The sequence below is a fragment of the Bos indicus genome, chromosome 13, assembly GCF_029378745.1.
Source record: "Bos indicus isolate NIAB-ARS_2022 breed Sahiwal x Tharparkar chromosome 13, NIAB-ARS_B.indTharparkar_mat_pri_1.0, whole genome shotgun sequence".
Lineage (NCBI taxonomy): Eukaryota > Metazoa > Chordata > Mammalia > Artiodactyla > Bovidae > Bos > Bos indicus.
The window spans coordinates 34,010,331-34,029,677 of record NC_091772.1 but is presented as its reverse complement, the minus strand read 5'-3'; the positions used below and the strand labels follow the sequence as shown (position 1 = coordinate 34,029,677).

General features: G+C 42.1%; 1 protein-coding gene across 5 annotated transcripts in view; it reads left to right on the top strand.

The window, feature by feature from the left end:
- Positions 1-4,479: 4,479 nt before the first annotated feature.
- ZEB1 (zinc finger E-box binding homeobox 1) overlaps positions 4,480-19,347 on the top strand; it is a 196,806-nt gene continuing 181,938 nt past the window's right edge. For 4 of the 5 annotated variants that reach the window (XM_070800923.1, XM_070800920.1, XM_070800922.1 and 1 more), the window contains exon 1: positions 4,480-4,575. In XM_070800923.1, the coding sequence (XP_070657024.1) occupies positions 4,518-4,575 (58 nt within the window). In that variant the 5' untranslated portion in view covers positions 4,480-4,517. Of the gene's footprint in view, positions 4,576-5,837; positions 6,683-19,347 lie in introns of those variants that run through there. The other variant, XM_070800921.1, reaches the window with a different exon arrangement.

Here is a 19,347-nt window from a genome sequence, read left to right as displayed (position 1 = left end):
ATGATGCAATATATAATAAAATCACATGGAGGTTTGGGGACACCTGTCCCTATGACTGCCTCCTGGGAGGCTTCATTAGAAAAGTGTGTGTGGGTCCTTAGGCCAGCCCTTGGTTCTGCATCACGTGGTAGCCATGTTTACTTCCAGACACAGTTGCCCTCTCGGACTCCCTGTGAACCACACGTCCAGGGTCACTACTGAGCCACAGACTGAGAGCACCTCTCTGTGGGGCTTCTACATTCCTTCCTTTGATGGATAACATGTCTCAAATGGATTCTTTTCAAGACTTAAAGATTTTTTTTTAATTACAAGTTAATATAGTCAACTTATTTCATGAAATAGATATATTATTTTTCCACAAAAATAACTGATTTCTTATTTCGACAAAGATTATACAATATTATTCTGGAGAAGGAAATGGCAACACAGTCCAGTATTCTTGCCTGGGAAATCCCATGGACAGAGGAGCCTGGTGAGCTACAGCCCATGAGGTCGCAGAGTCGGACACAACTGAACAACAGAAGATACACACATAGAATATTATACTTCTCGAATGTGTTCAGAAAGTGAGGTGCGTGGAAACCATATGCTCCAAGTGGAACACCATGCAATATGCACATTTTAAACTTAACTATGTCAAATTTTATCCTACTGTATACATGAATCTTACATGGAATGTGAATAGCAGGTGCAAAGGATTTATGAAAAATTTATAGAAAAAACTCAATATTGAAAATATTCTACCGATTTACATTTTCCCTGTAAATTTAGAAAAGATTACAGTAATTCATTTTTAGCAGAATACCTCTCCTTCAGCATGTGCAATCCCAGTGCTCTCCAGAAGCAATGTTAACATTTCAGTAACATTAAAATTAGGAGTACACATTGAATATACACTGTATAATGACACCACAAATACAAAAAACCAACAGTACAGGGCACATGTTAAACTCTAACTAGTATCCCCATCTTGTTTAAGGAAACCTAAATTTTGAAGTATAATTGACTAAACAAACTTAAATCTTGAAACATTAAAAAATTCCTTTTTAAAAGTTCTTCACAAGATTTTTTTTCCCAATTCTTCAGTTATATTTAAGAGATAAGAAGCAACCATCACATATGCATCAGGTTTAAAGCAGCAATCTACTCTGAGATTTGCCTGCTTTCTTGTCATCCTGCTGCTGCTGCTGCTAAGTCTCTTCAGTCGTGTCCGACTCTGTGTGACCCCATAGACAGCAGCCCACCAGGCTCCGCTGTCCCTGGGATTCTCCAGGCAAGAACACTGGAGTGGCTTGCCATTTCCTTCTCCAACACATGAAGGTGAAAAGTGAAAGTGAAGTCGCTCAGTCATGTACGACTTTGCGACCCCATGAACTGCAGCCTACCAGGCTCCTCCATCCATGGGATTTTCCAGGCAAGAGTACTGGAGTGGGTTGCCATTGCCTTCTCCAGTCGTTTCAGCTTAGAGTTCAATAATTTTGGGAACATCACAGTAAATAAAGTGCATTTAAACATATATTATGTTTACAATCTAACTGTTGTTATTGTTCAGTTGCTAAGTCATGTCTGACTCTGTGATACCACGGACTGTAGCATGCCAGGATCCTTTGTCCTCCACTAACCCATTACTATAGGATTTTTAAAAAATTGAAATTTTGTATTAGAAAATTTGGTATATCAGTATTTCCTGCATATATTTAAAAAAACAGAAGTGAGCAGGATTAATCATTTGGGGGAAAAATGACTGTGGAGAATCTAAAATCAAGAGCAATAATTCTCAAAATAAGGCAGGATATAAATGGCAGTAAACGGCTTTCACATCCATAATTTCAACAGCCCCTAAGAATTAATGTGATGAATGCAGATTAACCACCCTTAGTTTATAGCCAAGAACAGATCCAGAAAAGGTCAACGGTACTAACTTAAAAAAAAAAATTACTTTTCAAGTATTTGCTATGTGACTAGGTACCCTGCCAGGTACTGAGGGCACAAAATGAACAAGCAAGCAAAAGGCGGAAAAAAGGTATCTGTCTGCAAGGAGCTGAATAGTCTGGCCCAAACTAACTAAACCAGTAACCACCAAAGATGGTTTAACTCCTACTTGGTTTATTCCTTCACTTTGTATCTGATTTCAAGGTAAGGATGAACACAGAAGGGGCTTCCCAGGTGGCTCACTGGTAAAGAATCTGCCTGCCAGTGCAGGAGACACAGGAGATGCAGGTTCGATCCCTGGGTCAGGAAGATCCCCTGTGAGAGTAAATGGCAATCCACTCCAGGATTCTTGCCAGGATAATCCCATGGACAGAGGAGCCTGGCAGGCTATACAGCCCATGGGGTTGCAAAGAGCCCAACACAACTGAGCACACTCCCATGAACACAGAAGAAAGCTTAGTAGGTGGATCAGGACAGGTTACTTCAGAAAAAAGTGTGATACTTCCTAAGTTTAAGTGAAATGTGTGCTTGAGTTAGAAAGTACTTTTTTTCCCCTTTCTGGCTGGGTAGCTGTAAAAAGGATGTATGTGTGTGTGTGTGTTGAGAGGTGGGACAGGGAGATGGTGTGTGTGTGTGTGTTGAGGCGGGGCAGGGATGTGTGATTGTGTGTGTTGAGAGGTGGGGCAGGGGTGTCCTCAAAGGATAAAGTCTAAGCTGATTCAGAAGCCTGCAACTGAAGAACACAGCTTTTGGGAGGGCAGGGAAAAATTACCACTTGAACCGAGCAATGCATGAGCCTCGTTCTGGTTCTCACATGTACAAGTTCAGTGAACATGGGATTGAGATCAGGACTGCCTGTACTTAAGCTGATCATTAAGAGTGATGACTCTAGCTTTGGTACTGAGGAAGAGACCAGACACACAGACAACGCACAGCAAAGAATAGTTACAGTCCCCTTTCATGCACCAATAAATAACACATCCACTTATCAAAATGCCAAAGCAAACGTGGGAGAGAAAATTTTCATGTATATTCAGGATTAAACTTTCTAATTTTAAATTACTAGACTTCAGCTGTAAATTTATTTCAGATGAAAGGTTTGGAAAGATTATTAATCTTCCAAAAGCCTGGACGGTGTTCAAAAAATTAACATAATAAAAAAATGTCCTGCTGTCGCCATGACAAAAATCATAGGCATAAATTTGTTGAGCACCTACTGTGACAGCACTGTGCTAGGTTGACTGTTACTTCTAATACGTTGTGACGTTTCAGTCTTCTCAACTTCTTTATCTATCATCTCTTACAATGTTCATTCATAACTCTTTATTATTCGCAACACAGCTCAGTTGTATTCCCTCAAGTTGGTCCCAAAGACATTTCCTCGTTTGAAGGAGGGGAGGAGGGGAGAGCGAAGTCTCTACTGAATATTGAAGACGTGACCTTCTTGGTATTTGTGCTGGTATCTACGTGGTCTTTCAGAAATCCCTGAACTTGTACGCAGTTCGAGATAAAATCGCCATCCATCACCTGCCAAGACCATACCTGCCAGCCCTCGTTTCACGCCATAAGTTTCTGCACAGCGACCGCTGCCCACCCAGATACTAAATTGTGGCCTGTTAACACCTTAAGTCTGGGGGCCTCGGATCTGGCCGATGTACTAGGGGGTGGGAGGCCGCAGGGCGGACGTGGCCGCAGGGAGGAGGGCGCGGCCTGGGGGCGGAGGCGGCCGAGGTGACAGCAGGTGAGCGCCCAGCGCGCAGGAGGAAGTGAGACAGGCCGGCGTGGGGATTACTCATTCCGCTTCACCGCCGAGGTGGCTCGCAAGCGGAACTTCTCGCCCTTCTTTCGGTCCAGCTGAACTTCTACCTCGTTGAAGTCACTTCCCACCCCCGGTTTGCTCGCGGGCGGGGGGCGAGGGGGGAACCGTGCGTCCGAGGAGAGGCAGGGAGTCCGACGTGCGGGGTCAGGTAGTCTCGGGGCGCCGCGTGTCCCGAACCAGCCGCCCGCCGCTCCCCTGCCCGCCCCCCGATTGCGGGGCATCCCCGGGCGGCTGGGGTTGCGTGAACCGCCACCCCCCGAACCCGCCCCCCGTAAGGCCGAAGGAAGACAGGTCGATCCCGCCACTCCGGGGGCGGCTCCGAGGGCACGGGATGCCGGCGAGAATCAGCTAGACCCGAACGTGCCCCTGGCGGCCGCAGCGGGTGTGGCCAGTTCAGAGCTCCTATTTTACCTTTCTCGGCTCCGACGGCCAGTCGCCCTTCGGACCACGTCCGCACGGTTCCCCCGCGCCCCCACCCCGCCACCCCCACCCGCGACACCTGGAGGAAACTTTTTCCTCGCCCCTCCATGCAAACTCAGCTGCTCCCCCGTCTGCCGCAAACCATCCTCTCCCTAGCAACAAGGTTCCGGCCGTAGAGCGAGTGGCTCTAGGTGTAAGGAAGGTGATGTCGTAAAGCCGCGAGTGTCGTAAACCAGGTGCGGTGGGGAGGGGGGAGGGGTGGAGGCGGAGGGGCGGGGGGGGGGGGAAGGGGGAGGGAGGGAGGGGGAGGAGGTGACTCGAGCATTTAGACACAAGCGAGAGGATCATGGCGGATGGCCCCAGGTGTAAGCGCAGAAAGCAGGCGAACCCGCGGCGCAATAACGGTGAGTGGCGGAGGGGACCGGGGAGCGGCGGAGTCAGGGGGAGCCGGGCGGCCGGTGCGCCCCCGAGGGCGAGGGGGGCGAGCTGGGCTGGGGGCGGCCGGGCAGGGACGGGCCAAGTGGAGTGGGAAAGTAGAAAGTAGTGCTCTCTGCCCCCCTCCGGGCCGCCGCCGCCGGAGCCGCGCCGCGGCCGCCCGCTCTCCCTGAACCGTTATGTCTCTTACCTGGTTTCTCCGCCTAGCGGCTCCCGCCGCCCCTGCCGCCTCGCTGGACCGTTAGCCGCCGCCGCCGCCGCATCCCCGGCGCAGGCGGGCGGGCGGGCGGCCGGGACGCGGCGCCCACTTTTCTGGGCTCGGGGGGGAGCGGCTGTTGCTTCTTTCCGCACTTTTTCCCCACTCTTGTGCCCCCTCGGCGCCCCCCTCCCCGCCTCCTCGGCGCCCTCGGCGTTTCGTCCCCGCGGCGCCGAGGCCCCGGAGCCGAGGAACTAACTTGTGCCCGGCGCTTGTCCGTGCAGAGTGGCTTCCGCGAGCAGCGGCCCCGCCGGCGCGGTGGCTCGGGCCCCGCGGCTGGGCCGGGCTGCGGGCGCGCGGCGGCGGGACGCGGCGGCCGCGGGCTGCGTGTCGTCCGTGCGCGCGTGTGCGCGGAGCGCGCGGCTGGCGGACGGGCCAGGCCGGTGGCGGTAAAGTTGGGAGCGGCCGGCGAGGCGCGCTCGGCGCGGGACGGGGCTTCACGGTCCTCGGGGTGGGGTGCGGATCCCTTAAGCGCCCCGAGCGCGGTCCGCGTCCCGCGGGGAGCCGGCGGGCGGGGCGGGCGCGAAGCCGCGGCCGTGGGAGCCGTGGGGGGTGTGTGTAGGGGGCGGCAGCGGCGGGTTGGCAGAGTTGTTACCTGGTCTCGGGACCGGGAAGCACCGCAGACAGGTCCCCCCGCCCGGGAGGACGCCTCCTCCGCGCGGGGATGGGCTGCCGAGCGTGCGCCTCCCTTGTTCTCTTTCGGTTTGGGGAAGTTGTTACCTGGGCCGGACGCGCGGGGCGTGAAACCGGCGAAGGGAGCTTGGACGGCGCTCGGGATCTCGGGTGGAAGGAGTGTGGGGGAGGGGGGCGGCCGGACCGACGGACGCAGGGCGCCGCTGCCCGAGCGGCGGCGGCGCCCGCCGCCGGGTTTACTGAGTGCTGATGCTGCGCGGGGAGGGGCGCGCACACACACACACCCCCCATCTGCCTGGCGTGAGAGTTTAGAAAAATAACAATAATAACGGGAGAGCGAGAGAGCGAGCCCCGAACATGTGTTGGTGGGTTGCACAGTCGCCCTTTGCGGTGGGGAGAGACGGTGGAAGTTGGTTGCATTTCTGCTTATCTGGGGGGCGATGCTGCGCCCGCCTGCCCGCCCGCTCCGCGGCGACCGTCTGCTGGTGGGTATTGTCTGGACAGTTCCTGCGGCGACAGGGCCGAGGCCGGAGCGCGGCCCCCGCCCGCCGGGTACCTGTTTGGAGAATAATGGGCGGCTACGGCCCTGCCGCTGGCTGCGGCCGAGTCTATATAAGGAATTGCACGGATCTAGCGGACCGAGGGGCTCGTATGGGTTCCTGCGTTATTTTTAAAACGAGTTTCCGAGAGTAGGGAAATAAATGCGCCTGGAACGGGATCGCCGTATCCTCCAGAAAATGAGGAAATACGGGTTTAAGTCAAAACTCTCCGGCGCTCGCCCCACCCCCAGGCCCGGGCTCCCTTTCTCCCTCCCCTCCGGGATGCGAAACGCGAGGTTTTGTAACCTTTCCTGGCAATTTTAGATTTTGTGTGGGATTTCCTGTCTAGCAGCAGATACGGAGGTTTTTAGGCGGTTTCAAGATGTAAACGTAATTTTAATTTATTCGAGCCGACATTGAAACCGCCGCTTTCGTGAACGGTATTAGTTACCCAAATACACATTTGCATTTTAAAGACGTCTGTTAAGTGATGATCGATAACTAATATTTGGCGTCCTCGTTGTGGAGAGATGACTCCGCCAGGAGCGGAGCACAGGCTATTGCAATTTTAATTTCCTGTTTTAGCGTCAAACAGTGTGTGTGCTATATTGAGCTGTTGCTGCTGTTGCTGATGTGGCTTTATGAAAGGTAAGTTGGTCTGGAAAGGGCTGTTCGCGTTTTACCTTATTTAAAATGTTCATCGCCAGAGAAAGGGGCTTTTCTTGTTGCTGACGACATGTGTGTGACATGTGAGTCTGAACCACCCAGCGTCTGTGCAGCTGCTGTAAACATGTTTACCTGAGCAGGAAAGGATGGATTTTTCTTCTAAAGATCCTGGGATGTGACTATTACACCCATCAGGCATATCAACAGATGACTTAAGGGGAAAAAGCGATCCTGAAAGGTACTTGAAATCAACAGGAAAGAGAGCTGTTGGATCGCTGCAGCAAATGGCAACTTGTGCAGGTAGAAAAAAGATGGTGTTTAGTTTTTCTCCTGCATGTATGTCAGTCCCCTCCTGTCTGCTGCTTTCATTCTCAAGGGAGGGATTTATTTATCACGCTTGCTGTCAGTGTTTTTCCTTTGTGTTTAATATTAGAAAAACAGATTTGGGGATGTTTAGCACAAAACGTCTTGTCTGCAGTGAGCATTACTCCCAGAAAACAAAAGGTGTTTCAGATAGCAGTGTGCTACTACAGGTATCTTCCATTTTCATCACTTTTGGCTCCATCCTTGTATTTCTTTTTGTTCTCAGATGCATTTCATCCATTGCTGATTATTACAGCCACGCTATTTGATTAAGCCTCCTGATTTGCAAATTAAAAATGAAGTTACACGCCATTGTGTTGTGAAACCTCAGGATAGGTGCTGGTTAGGATTTCTTAGCAACGCAATCATATGTAAGTTGCAGTTGTTTACTGGAGAGAATCGCTTGGAAAAAATGTTAACTCTTAAATCTTTTTAATGAAGGAATAAATGATGTGATGTATACAGTAGGAGATAGTCATGGAGATACTTTATGCTGTAATTTATATGTAAATAATGTTTTGTTCATTTTGAAATAAGGCATGCAGATTTTCTGCTCAGCCTCCAGTAAAATATTTTAATTTCTTCTCTGGAATATATCTGCAGAGTAGGATATTAATGGGAGCATCAAGTAATGTGACTTGACAGGGGTAGACCAGTTCAGCAAGGTTTGAGGAAAGCATCAAACCTTATGTAGTAACTTTATAGTAATGATGTTAGTGGCATTAGAATGGCTTAAATTGTTTTTTTTTACCATTTATAATGTCATGCTTTGCTGTATTTTCAAAATCTGTGTTCTCATTTTCCACTTCTCTTTGTGGTTACTTTTTTTTTTTCTTGAGAAGTGTACTCTAGTCACTAATGACTAACACTGATTAATTCACCCTGGATGGACTAGCAGGTACATATCTTCTGTCATTTGCATTTCTGCTTGCTGTCTTTGGAAACCACCAGTAGAGGATGCTAACAAAAATGATTATTGCTTTAGTATTACCATAAACCTGTGGTATCTCCTGTTGATTTGAGACCTCTGCTTTGATAGGGACCTTCGATGTAATTCTGGGTCTTAACTGTTATTTAAAACTAGCCCTAGGTAAGTTAGGCATAAGCATTTTCTAGGCTGCCAGGACTGGAAAGAAGTAGGATTGTTTAGGTTCCTATCAATTTAGTCTTGCTTTAGACCAGTTGTATTACTGCTATCTTAAAGTTTTATGTTGGTAGGTTTGGAGAAGAATATGTAATGATTTGTCCATATTTATTTTACATAATTACTATATTTTTTTAACTCTCTTTTTCATTCATAGTAAGATCTCAGAATATATACTTTAAGACATTAAAAATGTAAGTGGTTGGATATAGTAAGAAAATTTGAAATTGGTGATACTGTGTAATTATTTTTTCATACTTTATGTAGACTTAAACTATACATGGATTGGCAGACAACTTCTGAAGAAGGTATTAAACAGCAGTTACTCAGATGTTACTGATTTTCAGATTTTGTCTTTCCCGCCTCTTCTGTTTAAGATTCAGAATCAGATAGTATATAAATTTTAAATTGATCAACTGAAAATTAAGGAATGTACATTTGTTTTGAAGTTTTAAATTCATTTAAAAATCTCTGCAGCTTATTAATTAGTATGCTTGTATTCAAAGAATTCTTTCCAACAAATGTATATTGATATAACTTATATTGCACAAGATTCAATGTATTTATATCTTTTTGGCCTGTGTCTACATAATTATGTTAATGTAACTGTAAACTTTTGGAATTCCTACTTAGGTCAAATGTCATGAATATTTATTTCCGTAATTACTTTTAATGGTTTCTCTATTAATGCACCAACACCATTACCTTAATGCAATTGTAATACTCTTTTATCTTGAATTGTAAGAATTCAGGTAGGAATTACCTGAATTATCAGGTAAACTTGTGTGAATTTCTCATTTTAGGTTGTCATAGTTCTTCAAGAGTGTGTGTTTGTGTGTATCATTTCACATTTCCTGACATAGTTCTTGAGATTGGTGTTCTACCAATTCCTAGGGCTCAACAGTGAATAGTTTTGGTTTACTTTTTTTTTTTTTTAATGAACTAAGGAACTTCACCACGAAGCCATGACATGTACAGTTGTAGCGTGGAGTAAAACTTAAACTATCTTATAAATTGGAAGCATCAATCACTTGTTAAAATGACTCTGATATAAAAACATATGGAATATTTGGTTAGGACTTTCTCTTCTTTCTTGTAGACAGTATTTTTTAAAATGCCATACCCTGTGTTTTCAATTTTGATAGCTTTGAAGCATATGGTAAGAAAGTTCTATCAAATTGGAAATGATACATTTGAAATAACAGCATAATTATTTCTCCTGGATGTGTTTTTATTTTTTTCTCTTTTTTTGCTTTCCCTTGTATAAATCACTTATAAGCGTGTGATTAGAGCCAGATGTAAACAGAGATGCAGTATGATGTGGAATTGTATTACTAGCTACTCTTAACTACTTGTCGTGAATTACAGAAGAGGTAAAGAAAAATCACACAGATTTTGGAAGAAGATATGCGTTAATGTGCAAAAGTGCAGTGAGAGGTTAGAGGACTTGATGAAATGATAGTAGTATTTAGGCGTGAAAAAGGGGAAGAAGCCCTGGAGAAGGAAATAGCAACTCACTCCAGTGTTGCTGCCTTGGAAATTCCATGGATAGGGGAGCCTGGTGGGCTGTGGTCCATGGGGCCGCAAGAGTGGGACCTGACTTAGGGGCGAAACCATCACCACCATCACAATCCTTGCAGTATGATCACTAGTTTATGGGGAGAAATGTCTCTTCATTTCCAACAGACCTATCAGCTAAGTAAAATTAAAGTTCATTATTGACATAAAATGTAAATTTTTAAAATTAAAGTGCCTTAATTAGGAAATAAAATGCAATATATTAAAAATGATATATAAAGTGAAAATACTTTTTGAAAGACTATGTTATGCGTATAACTAGCTAAATAATAGCTAAAAAAGGTGTATTAAAAGTGGAAAATAAATGGATATACCCAGAGTAGGAAAAGTTTTGCAGCAACCTTGGTTAAAATGAAATGGGACCTACTGTACAAGCTTTGCTATAGGAAATCATCTTTCCTTTGGATGAGACAGTGGCTTTTTTCTTATTTTTTCCAGTTTTACTGAGATGTAATAGACGCATAACACTGCAGGTTTAAGGTGTACAATGTGATAATTTGATACACATGTGTATTGCAGCGTGTTTACCACAGTAAGGTTAGTTAACACATCCTTCACCTCACATAATTACCAGTTTGTTGCTGTCATGATGAGAACATTCAACCTCTACTCTCATAGCAACTTTCAAGTACAGTGTACAGTACTGTTAACCAACCGTCAGTTCCCCGAATTTCTTCGTGTTATAATTGGAAGTTTGTCCCTTTGACAAACATCCCTGTGGAACAGTGCTTGAAGAATGATAGCTGTAAAGGAAACATTCTTAGGGCATTGGTTTTACCAAATACAGTTTTTAAGTATGTTGTGTGCATGACGGGGGTGGTTTGTGCTGCTGGTTAGTCTGAAACTGGGTGTCTTGAAAGTATGGAAGTAACTTAAATAGCAAGAGGCCCTCTAGAAGATTGTGTTCAGAGAAAAAAATTAATGTTTACAACCCACTTCCATTAATTTTGTTAAAACATACTTTGGAGAATATCATTGGGGTGTAGATAAATTGAAAGATTCCAAAAGTATCAGCCAAAAAAAAGTATTCAAGTCCATGCTTGTGTTAATAGCTATGAAATGTTATTAGATTCTTTATTCTTTCTCTAAGAAGTTATTTTCCTCTCGTTTATTTCTTCAAACATTTTCTTGGTATTTAATAGAGGTCCCCTGTAGACACAGAGAATGTAGTTAATTGTCCACGTACATGTTTGTCCTGTAGTCAACTCTGTGGATTCCTGAGACTTGATGTGCGGGCTTTGGAGTCTACACTGTAGCTGTTGGTGGAAGACCTCGTAGCTGGCGGCCTGGGGGACCTGCAGGAACAACTGTATCTGTGCTGGAATTATTAGGAACAGATGTTTCGTGACCTCTTAATTCCCACTCCCCTTCCCCCACCCCTTCCCCATCCATATTTAAACTTCAGTGTGGATGAAGATAAATATGGGAGTGATGTCAATTTCTCATGTTTATTATTGTATTCTAAAAATATTGCAAGACGTCCCTTTTCTCTTTTAATATGTTCCAGTTTGAGAATTTTAGGCATATTCTAATTTCAGCTTTTAAATATTTAAAATACTGATTCTAATTTTCTTTTTGTAAAATGTGACATCACTATTCTTCAGATACCTCGGTTACTATTCATGGTTACCAAGCTACAATATAGTCTGATTTCTCTTATTTTTAAGGCCTTATATCCATTCAATCCACAGATCTAATTGAACGCTTGTTTGTTGTTTAAGTGCTCAGAATGTGACCAGTTTGTTGATTTAAAAATTAATCATTCTTTTGGAATCTTAACATTTTTAATACGGAAGGGACCTCTAGGGAATCGTCATTTTTTATCTGAAAACTGATACAGTAAAGCTGAAATTTAGAACCTTCAAGTAGAAACTCCATAAGAGACTTTAACATGTGTTTTAAGAAGGGGCAGTGGTAATGGGTGGAATACCTAAATCATTCATGAAATAGAATGTCTGAGCCTGGGTTCCAGTTAACCTTACTCTACCTTAGATATGGGAAAAGGCTCTTTGAACATCACTGTATCTCTAATGTTTTCTCGTTTCTACTCTAAAAAAATAAGTTGCTGTTCACTCCTATTGCTACATCCTTTTCTAAATTTCTTTTGATACTCTTTTTTTTTTAATTGGGGGGAGGGAATGTGGGAGCAGAGAGAAAATAATTTAATGTGAACAGATACTACTTAAATGAAATCTTGGAGCTGGAGGGATTTGGGAGAATTATCCAAATTATTTTTTTTCAGATAAGTAAACAGATTCAAAGAGGAAAAAGAACCTTACCAAATTCTGTTACTAGTTTGCTTGGACTTGGTTACAGCTTCTCAGGCGAGTAGCTTGATATGCCTTAATTGGGCCATTTTACCTATGAAGATAAGAAGGAAGAAGTAGAAGTCTTGAATTCTAAGATTTATCATAGGAAAAACCAAAGGTATTTTGTGGAATACTCAGTTGTCTCATAAAAATGGATTTCTAATCTCTTCCAATACATCCATCAAATTTGACAGTTGATGTGCTGACTTCATCTAAAACATTGCAGGTGCAGCGTTGGTATCGTGTTGCTTAGAGACGTATTCCTATTACTTGGATTGTCATTTTCCCTCTTCATTCCCTGCCTCAGCTTCCATTCACTCTCCTTCCCCACTCTCACTTGTACTCAATCTAATGTGTTTTGTGTATGTTCTTGGCTGTTTCCTTGTAAAATTATCTAGTTCTTTGTTTTGCATCCGTATAAGTGATACTTGGCTGTGATGTTTCCTTCACTTGGTGGTGTTTGAGATCTGTTCATGTTATTGTAAGTACATGTCTTTCATTCATGGTTTGCTTCAGCACTTAACGATTACTTATCAGTTCCCCTAATAACAGTGACTCAGATTGACTCCAACTCTTGGGTACAAATAATTCTGTAAAAAGCATCTTTCTACATGTTGCTAATGACTGTGAAAGAGTTTCTCTGGGAACATATATCCAGGCATCTTATTGCTGAGTTATAGGTTAGTCACATATTAAATAACACTAAGTTCTGCCAGATTATTTCTGAAATGGCTACACCAGTTTTTCCCTTCACCTGTTAGATAATTCCCATTTTCTCATTTTTGTCAGCTTTTGGTATTGTACAGCATCTACATTTGGTAATTTGACAGTTGTTAAGTAGAATATTGTAATTGCTTTATATTAAGTATAAAACATATTTCTCTGTTTTGTAGGCAGGTTGATTGTTTCTTCGCGTTCTTGCTAGCCATCTAAGTTTCTCTTTCCAGGTCTGACTTATTCATACTCTTTGCCTTCTTTTTGGTTGAGTTTCCACTTGTTGATTTCCTGGAATTCCTGTGTATTTGAGATAGTAGTCCCATCACCTGTTGATGTTGACTATGGTACGGGGACCCCTAATTGTAGTATACTTAAATCCATCACGTTTTTTACTTTGTGAGTTGTAAGATGTCCTTTCTAATCCATAAGTTACAAAGATGTTTTCTTAGATTTTCTTCTAATAGTTTTGTAGTTTTACCTTTCATATTGAGGTCTTTGGTGAGACTGTAGTTCACTTTTTGAATATGGTGTTTCTTTTTGAAGAGGAGCAAACAGTAGTTAAGGATTTGGGTTGATCCTATAATATATTACCTGAGTTGCCTTGACTAAGAAATGAAGTTTCTTAGTCTCCATATGCTTAAATTCCCCCATATGTAAAATGGGGTTGGTAACCTTAGAGTTTACCTTAGATTGAATAAGATGTATGAAGCCCTGAGCTTAATACATGTTTTAAGCATTCAATAAATTTCATATAAAATTTTATTTATATTATTAAGATTATTTGCTTTAAATGCATCTTGACTCAACTAACAATTTCTTATTCTCTTGTCCATAATTAACTTTAACTAATACAGTAATAACTGCCATCTAAAAGCATATTGTTTTATTATTATTTATATTTATTATTATTTATTTATAAAATTTGTTTATTGTATCTATAGCTTTAACCTTAAGCATTGCTTAATTGTTTTGGCCTTAAGAACATGGCTGGCTGTTAAATCAGTAGTAGATTAGTTAACATACCCTGAAGCTTCATTTTACAGGTATCTGTGTATGTCATTTAGCTTTAGAAAGGCTGCCTTGGACTCTTTTCAAAGGACATTTTATTGCAAGAGACCTCACCGTATTACCTTATGTATAGTATTGACCTGAACTTGTTACTCTGCTGGCTAAAACAGCGTAAGGCCAAGGAAGCTAAGCTTCATATTCCATAATTGAATAGCATAAGGAATGTGGCGTCCACAACTTTTCATGGTTTCATTCATTTATTTTGAAAATAATATGGAAGAAGACAGTTGTGTGTCTCCCTAAAACATAGTGTGTCCTTGTGGTTATAGATCAAGGCAATCCTAAGATAAAAGTTAAAACATGACTCTCTTTTTTGTGCGTGTTATTAAGTTTTATTGAGGTTTAACTTATGTACAGTAGTATGCATGTATATTCTGATGAGTTTTGACATACCTGTGGTTACCTGTGTAACCAACAACAGAATCAAGATACGGAATGTTTCCTGCATCTCCAAAAGTTCCCTTGTACCTCGTCTCTGCCAGTCATCACTGCCTCTGGCCCAAGCCACCAACAGTCCGGTTTTGATCATTAGAGATGAGGTTGGCTGTCTTTATTTGAGTTTTATATGAGCAGAATCATACGGTGTGTGCTCTGTCTGCCTCCTTTTGCTCAGCACAGCGTTTTCACTGTGTTACAGCATGTGTCAGTAGTCCATCCCTTTTGTCTTGCTGGGCAGTCTTCCCTTGTGTGGTAGAATTGGATTTTCTGTCATTTGCAATGGGCTTACTACAGGCAGACCTTGGAGATACTGCAGGTTTTGTTCCAGATCACCACAATAAACTGAGTATCGCCTTAAAGTGTCACATGAAGGTTTACACTGTCCTGTACTCTCTAAGTGTGCAGTAAGTAGCATTATGTCTTAAAAAACTGTGCATACCTTAATTAAAATAACTGCTGAAACATGCTAGCCATCATTTGATAACACACGGTTGCCTCAAACCTTCAGTTTGTTTTGAAGTACTGTAAAGTCAAACACAGTAGAACGAGTTATGCCTGCATTTGGGTTGTTTGCTGGTTCTTTGCTGTAGAACAAAGCAGCTATGAGCATTCACATCCAATTTTTATGTTATATGCTTATGTTTCTTCTAGGTAGAATTGCTGGCTCATGTAGTACACGCATGTTTAACTTTGCAAGAAACTGCCAGACTAGTTTCTCGCGTGCTTGTACCGTTTCATCTTTTGCAAAGAATGATAGTTCTAGTCGTTCCAATCTTTGCAGACGTTTGTCCATTTTAGATTAGGCTATTCCAGTAGGTATGTAGAGGTGTACTTTGGTTTTAATTTGGATTTAACTGATAACTAATGATGTTTGAGTATCTTCTGATGTACTTATTGGCCATTTCGATATTTTCTTTTGTGAAATATGTCTTCTAATCATTTATCTCCTTTTAATTGGGCTGCTTGCCTTTTTATTATTGAGTTATGAGTTCTCTGTATATTCTGGATCCAAGATCTTTGTTGGATTTACATATGTGAAATGTTTTCTCCCTTTCTGTGGCTTATACCACATTTGATGAAGTACAGTTTATAATTTTATTCTTTTAGGCTTTGTGCTTTTTGTATTCTAGGAAATCTTAACATTTATGTCTGTGGTCCATTTGGGGTTAACTTTTGTCTGAATCTTGTTTTGATTTTCATCTGCAAATGTAGATAGCCTTGAGTAGTTTGCAGGAGACAAAAACTAGATCTTACTCATCAAAATTACAGCATAAGAATTTCTACTTGAGATTTTTAAGAATGTTTTTCAGAACCTAACTGAGAACCAAAGTTCTTTCTTGATTGTAGAGAAACACAAATCCTGCTTTCCTGGTTTTATACATTTTTTTTTTTTTTTTTTAACAGAGAGCCATTTCATTGTGTCCAGTCAGTTTTCAATTTTTTTCTGTCCTTAACACATTTTCATTTCACGGAGACACTCAAGGCTAACGTTTTTGAGAAAGATCCTGAAAAAGAGTAACCAGACTTGAGCTGCCTGTGAATGCTCTCTTCGCACTCTTGCATTCCTACGTGGTGGTGGTGAGTTTAGCACTTTCAGTCTGAAACTAGCTGGTTGTTCCTCCTTCCTCTGGTCTGCCATGCAGGTTGCTGCCAAAACTATCTGTGAGAAAAGAAGTCTCATTCAATCATTACCCTAATTAAACCCCTTCCTGGGATCTTTACTAACGTACTGGACAAAACCAAGGTCCTTCCAGAGGCATCCCAGGCCCTGGTTTATGGTCCTGCCTGCTGTTTCTCCCTCTTTCTGGTGGCCCCTCCCACATCCCACCTCCAGACTCCTGGCTTTTGCTCCATGCCTTCCCAGGTCCTTTTGTTTCCTCTACCTGGTATACACTTTTTCCCCATGATCCCTTGGGTTTTGTTACATTTTGAAATGACAGGAGTTCATCTCAGATGTTTCTTCCACTAAAATGCTTTCCCTGGCCCCCTTCCCGTTTGCCAGAGAAAGGTGATTATCTTCTGTTGTGGACCCATGTTTATACTGGTATTATTGTGCTTATTCTGCTGTGTTATGGCGTTGCTGTGTCATCCTCCCTACCCCACCCTGGTTTCCTTTATCTTTTTTCATTTATTTTTTAATTGGAAGAAAATTGCTTTACATTGTTGTTTTGGTTTCCTTTTCTTCCCTACCCTGGCATGCCAGGGGTGGTCTCAAGGTGGTAGTGACTGGACAGGTTCAGCACCTGCTGTGTTTACACTATTCTCCACAGGGCAGGTGCTGTTCTGAGGGCTTCACATTTACTATTTAGAGCTCATTTGATTCTCACAGTGATCCTGTTAAGGTCAGACCCTTTTTGTAGGGCTAATAAACAGTAGAACTGGGGTCTGAGTCCACTTAGATTCCTTCTCCTGGACACTGCCCTTTCGTGCCTCTCGGTGAACCTGTGCATGGTAGGCAATCAGTGCTTGTGGAGTGAAGGCTAACCCTGGGAGAAGTCATTGCCCTGCTCCCCTCTGCCCCTAGGGTAACTTGAAAGACTATTTTCAAATTTTCTGTGTTTTGTAATATTTAAATATTTTAAAGCACATAGATCTGAGTTGGTTAATATTATGTTTACTTCTCAATTGTGAGCTTTTTTAAGGTCATTTCTCTTGGACTGGTGTTTCTTATTTAAGTTAAAATCTTGCTTTCTATAACGTTTTTCCCATAAAAGGTAACATATACCAAATAAAGCTGCTTTCCTCTTAGCATAAATGATTATTATACCCTTTGTTGTTGTTGTTTGATCCCCAAGTTGTGTCCAGCTCTTTGCTACCTTATGCGCTGTAGCCCACCAGGCTCCTCTGTCCTTGGGATTCTCCAGGTAAGAATGCTGGAGTGGGTTGTCATTTCCTCCTCCATGTGATCTTCCTGACCCAGAGATTATACTTGTGTCTCCTGCATTGCAGGTGGCTTCTTTACCACTGAGCCATCTGGGAAGCCCCATTATACCCATTACTTTGGCATAGATGCTTGATCTTTTTTTTTTTTTCCTACATACTTTATCCCTCTTTGAAGTTGATTACAGATAATGTTTATTTATTATTTATCTTTTTCATGTCCTAAAAAGCCTATATGTCACTGGATTAACTCCTATGTGATTCTTATTTTTAAGATAGTATTTTTCTATCTAACCTTTCTATTTATTTTTATCACCTGTCCCTATTTCTTGAAAATCCATTGTAACTAACTTGTATCTTATTTTTTGTTTGTAAAGCTCTCACTTCTTTATAGTCCACTTAGCTTTGTATCTGGCTTGAACTTTATAGATATTAATGCATAATTCCTTCTGTTCTGGTATCCTTAGGTGCATGTATAGAAAGAGCTTTGAACTGGAAGATTGAAGTCTTAGATGCTAGTATTAAATCTATTGCTACTCAGCCTATGAAATTGGGAAAATAATTTATTTGGGTCGTTTGTTCATCTGTAGAATGAGCATGATGGATATCTGTGTGAAAGGCAGTGAGACCCTGAGGATGAAGGAGACAGTATGTAGCCCTAAAGAGCTTACAGTGTCCTATGGAAAAAATATAGAAAAACCAGCCTTTAGAATATAGTTTGATAACTGATTTGATATTCTGACCCACATGCACAGAGGGGATAGCTATGTCTTACAGGATGTGTCTGGGTTATCTTAGTAAAGATGTAGAGAGCAATATTCCAGACAGGGAATTGTATGCAAATACATCACACACACACATATCCAGCACTCATTGTGGGGTTTGCAAGTCACGTTTGGTTGAACTCTGTAGGGCAAGAGGAGGAATGGCTTAAGATGAGGCTGGAGAATTAGATTGGAAGCAGATGAAGAAAATAAAGCTGTGCTTTACTGTGATTGGATTTTGTCTTGGGTGCAATGATGATGAGGAATTGCCAAAGGTCTTGAGGAAGAGGGTGAGGTGATTATGTAATCTGTCATATGATTTTCTTTATGTATTAGATGTTAAATGATTAAACCTTGAAGAACATACATGCCGCTTTATTAAAAGTGGGAAAAGCTATAAAAGTGAAAGCATGTTTTTCCTGTTTTCCTGAGTTTTTGCTTGTGCGCTGCACTGCTAACAGAGTCACACAGTAACTGCTCTGATTGCGTGGCTGCCATCGTGACTGTCACCACTGCCACTTCGTCATCTCTGAATAAAAGACTTGCTTCACTGGAAGCAGAAGTGGCCTTGGTTGGAATAGATTGCTCAAATCTGTAAGAAGTTGGTTGTTTCTGAGCTCTGCACTATTGTGAGGAATTTTATATATATATATATTTTTTTTTTTTTTTCTTTTTCAAATCAGTAAATCACAACCCATGCAAATGTGTTGTGGACTTACAGTCTTAAGGAATAAGATGGTTTTACTGCCATTAATTATGATTCTCTGAAGATGTAAAATCCTCTGCATTTATTATTACTGGGCAGTTTTCTAGATTATTTCTGGCACTTATTAACGGTTCTTTGTAGAACTCCGTCTTGTGAATCTGTCATATGTACTTTGTGATCAGTTCTCTACTGTAGATAATTAATAAAATAAGGTAATGGTGCTTGCCATTCTTTGGGCTGGCAGGATCCACTACCTGCTTGTTAATATTAAACAAGGCTGATAAATGAGCTGTTTTACTGACTACATTGAAATAACTAGGCATATATGAAACTTACAGATTCCAAATAAAATAAAAGTTTAAGGGAATGTTTCTGATTCAGAACAGCTGTAGGACTGATGTGTGTTTCTCTTAATAAACAAACAGAAAAAAAAAGTCAAGCTTTTTTGGGAAATCACACTGCATGTTAAAGGATAGATTAAAACTAGTGGCTTGTATTTAGACCAGGTGCTGAGAAAGCACACTTCATCATGTTTCAATCGCTAAGTAATTAATTCTTATGTAAAAAATATCATCTTATCTGTATGGTGGTGGTGGTTTAGTTGCTCAGTCGTGTCTGACTCTTGCGACCCCATGGACTGTAGCCCGCCAGGCTCCTCTGTTCCTGGGATTCTCCAGGCA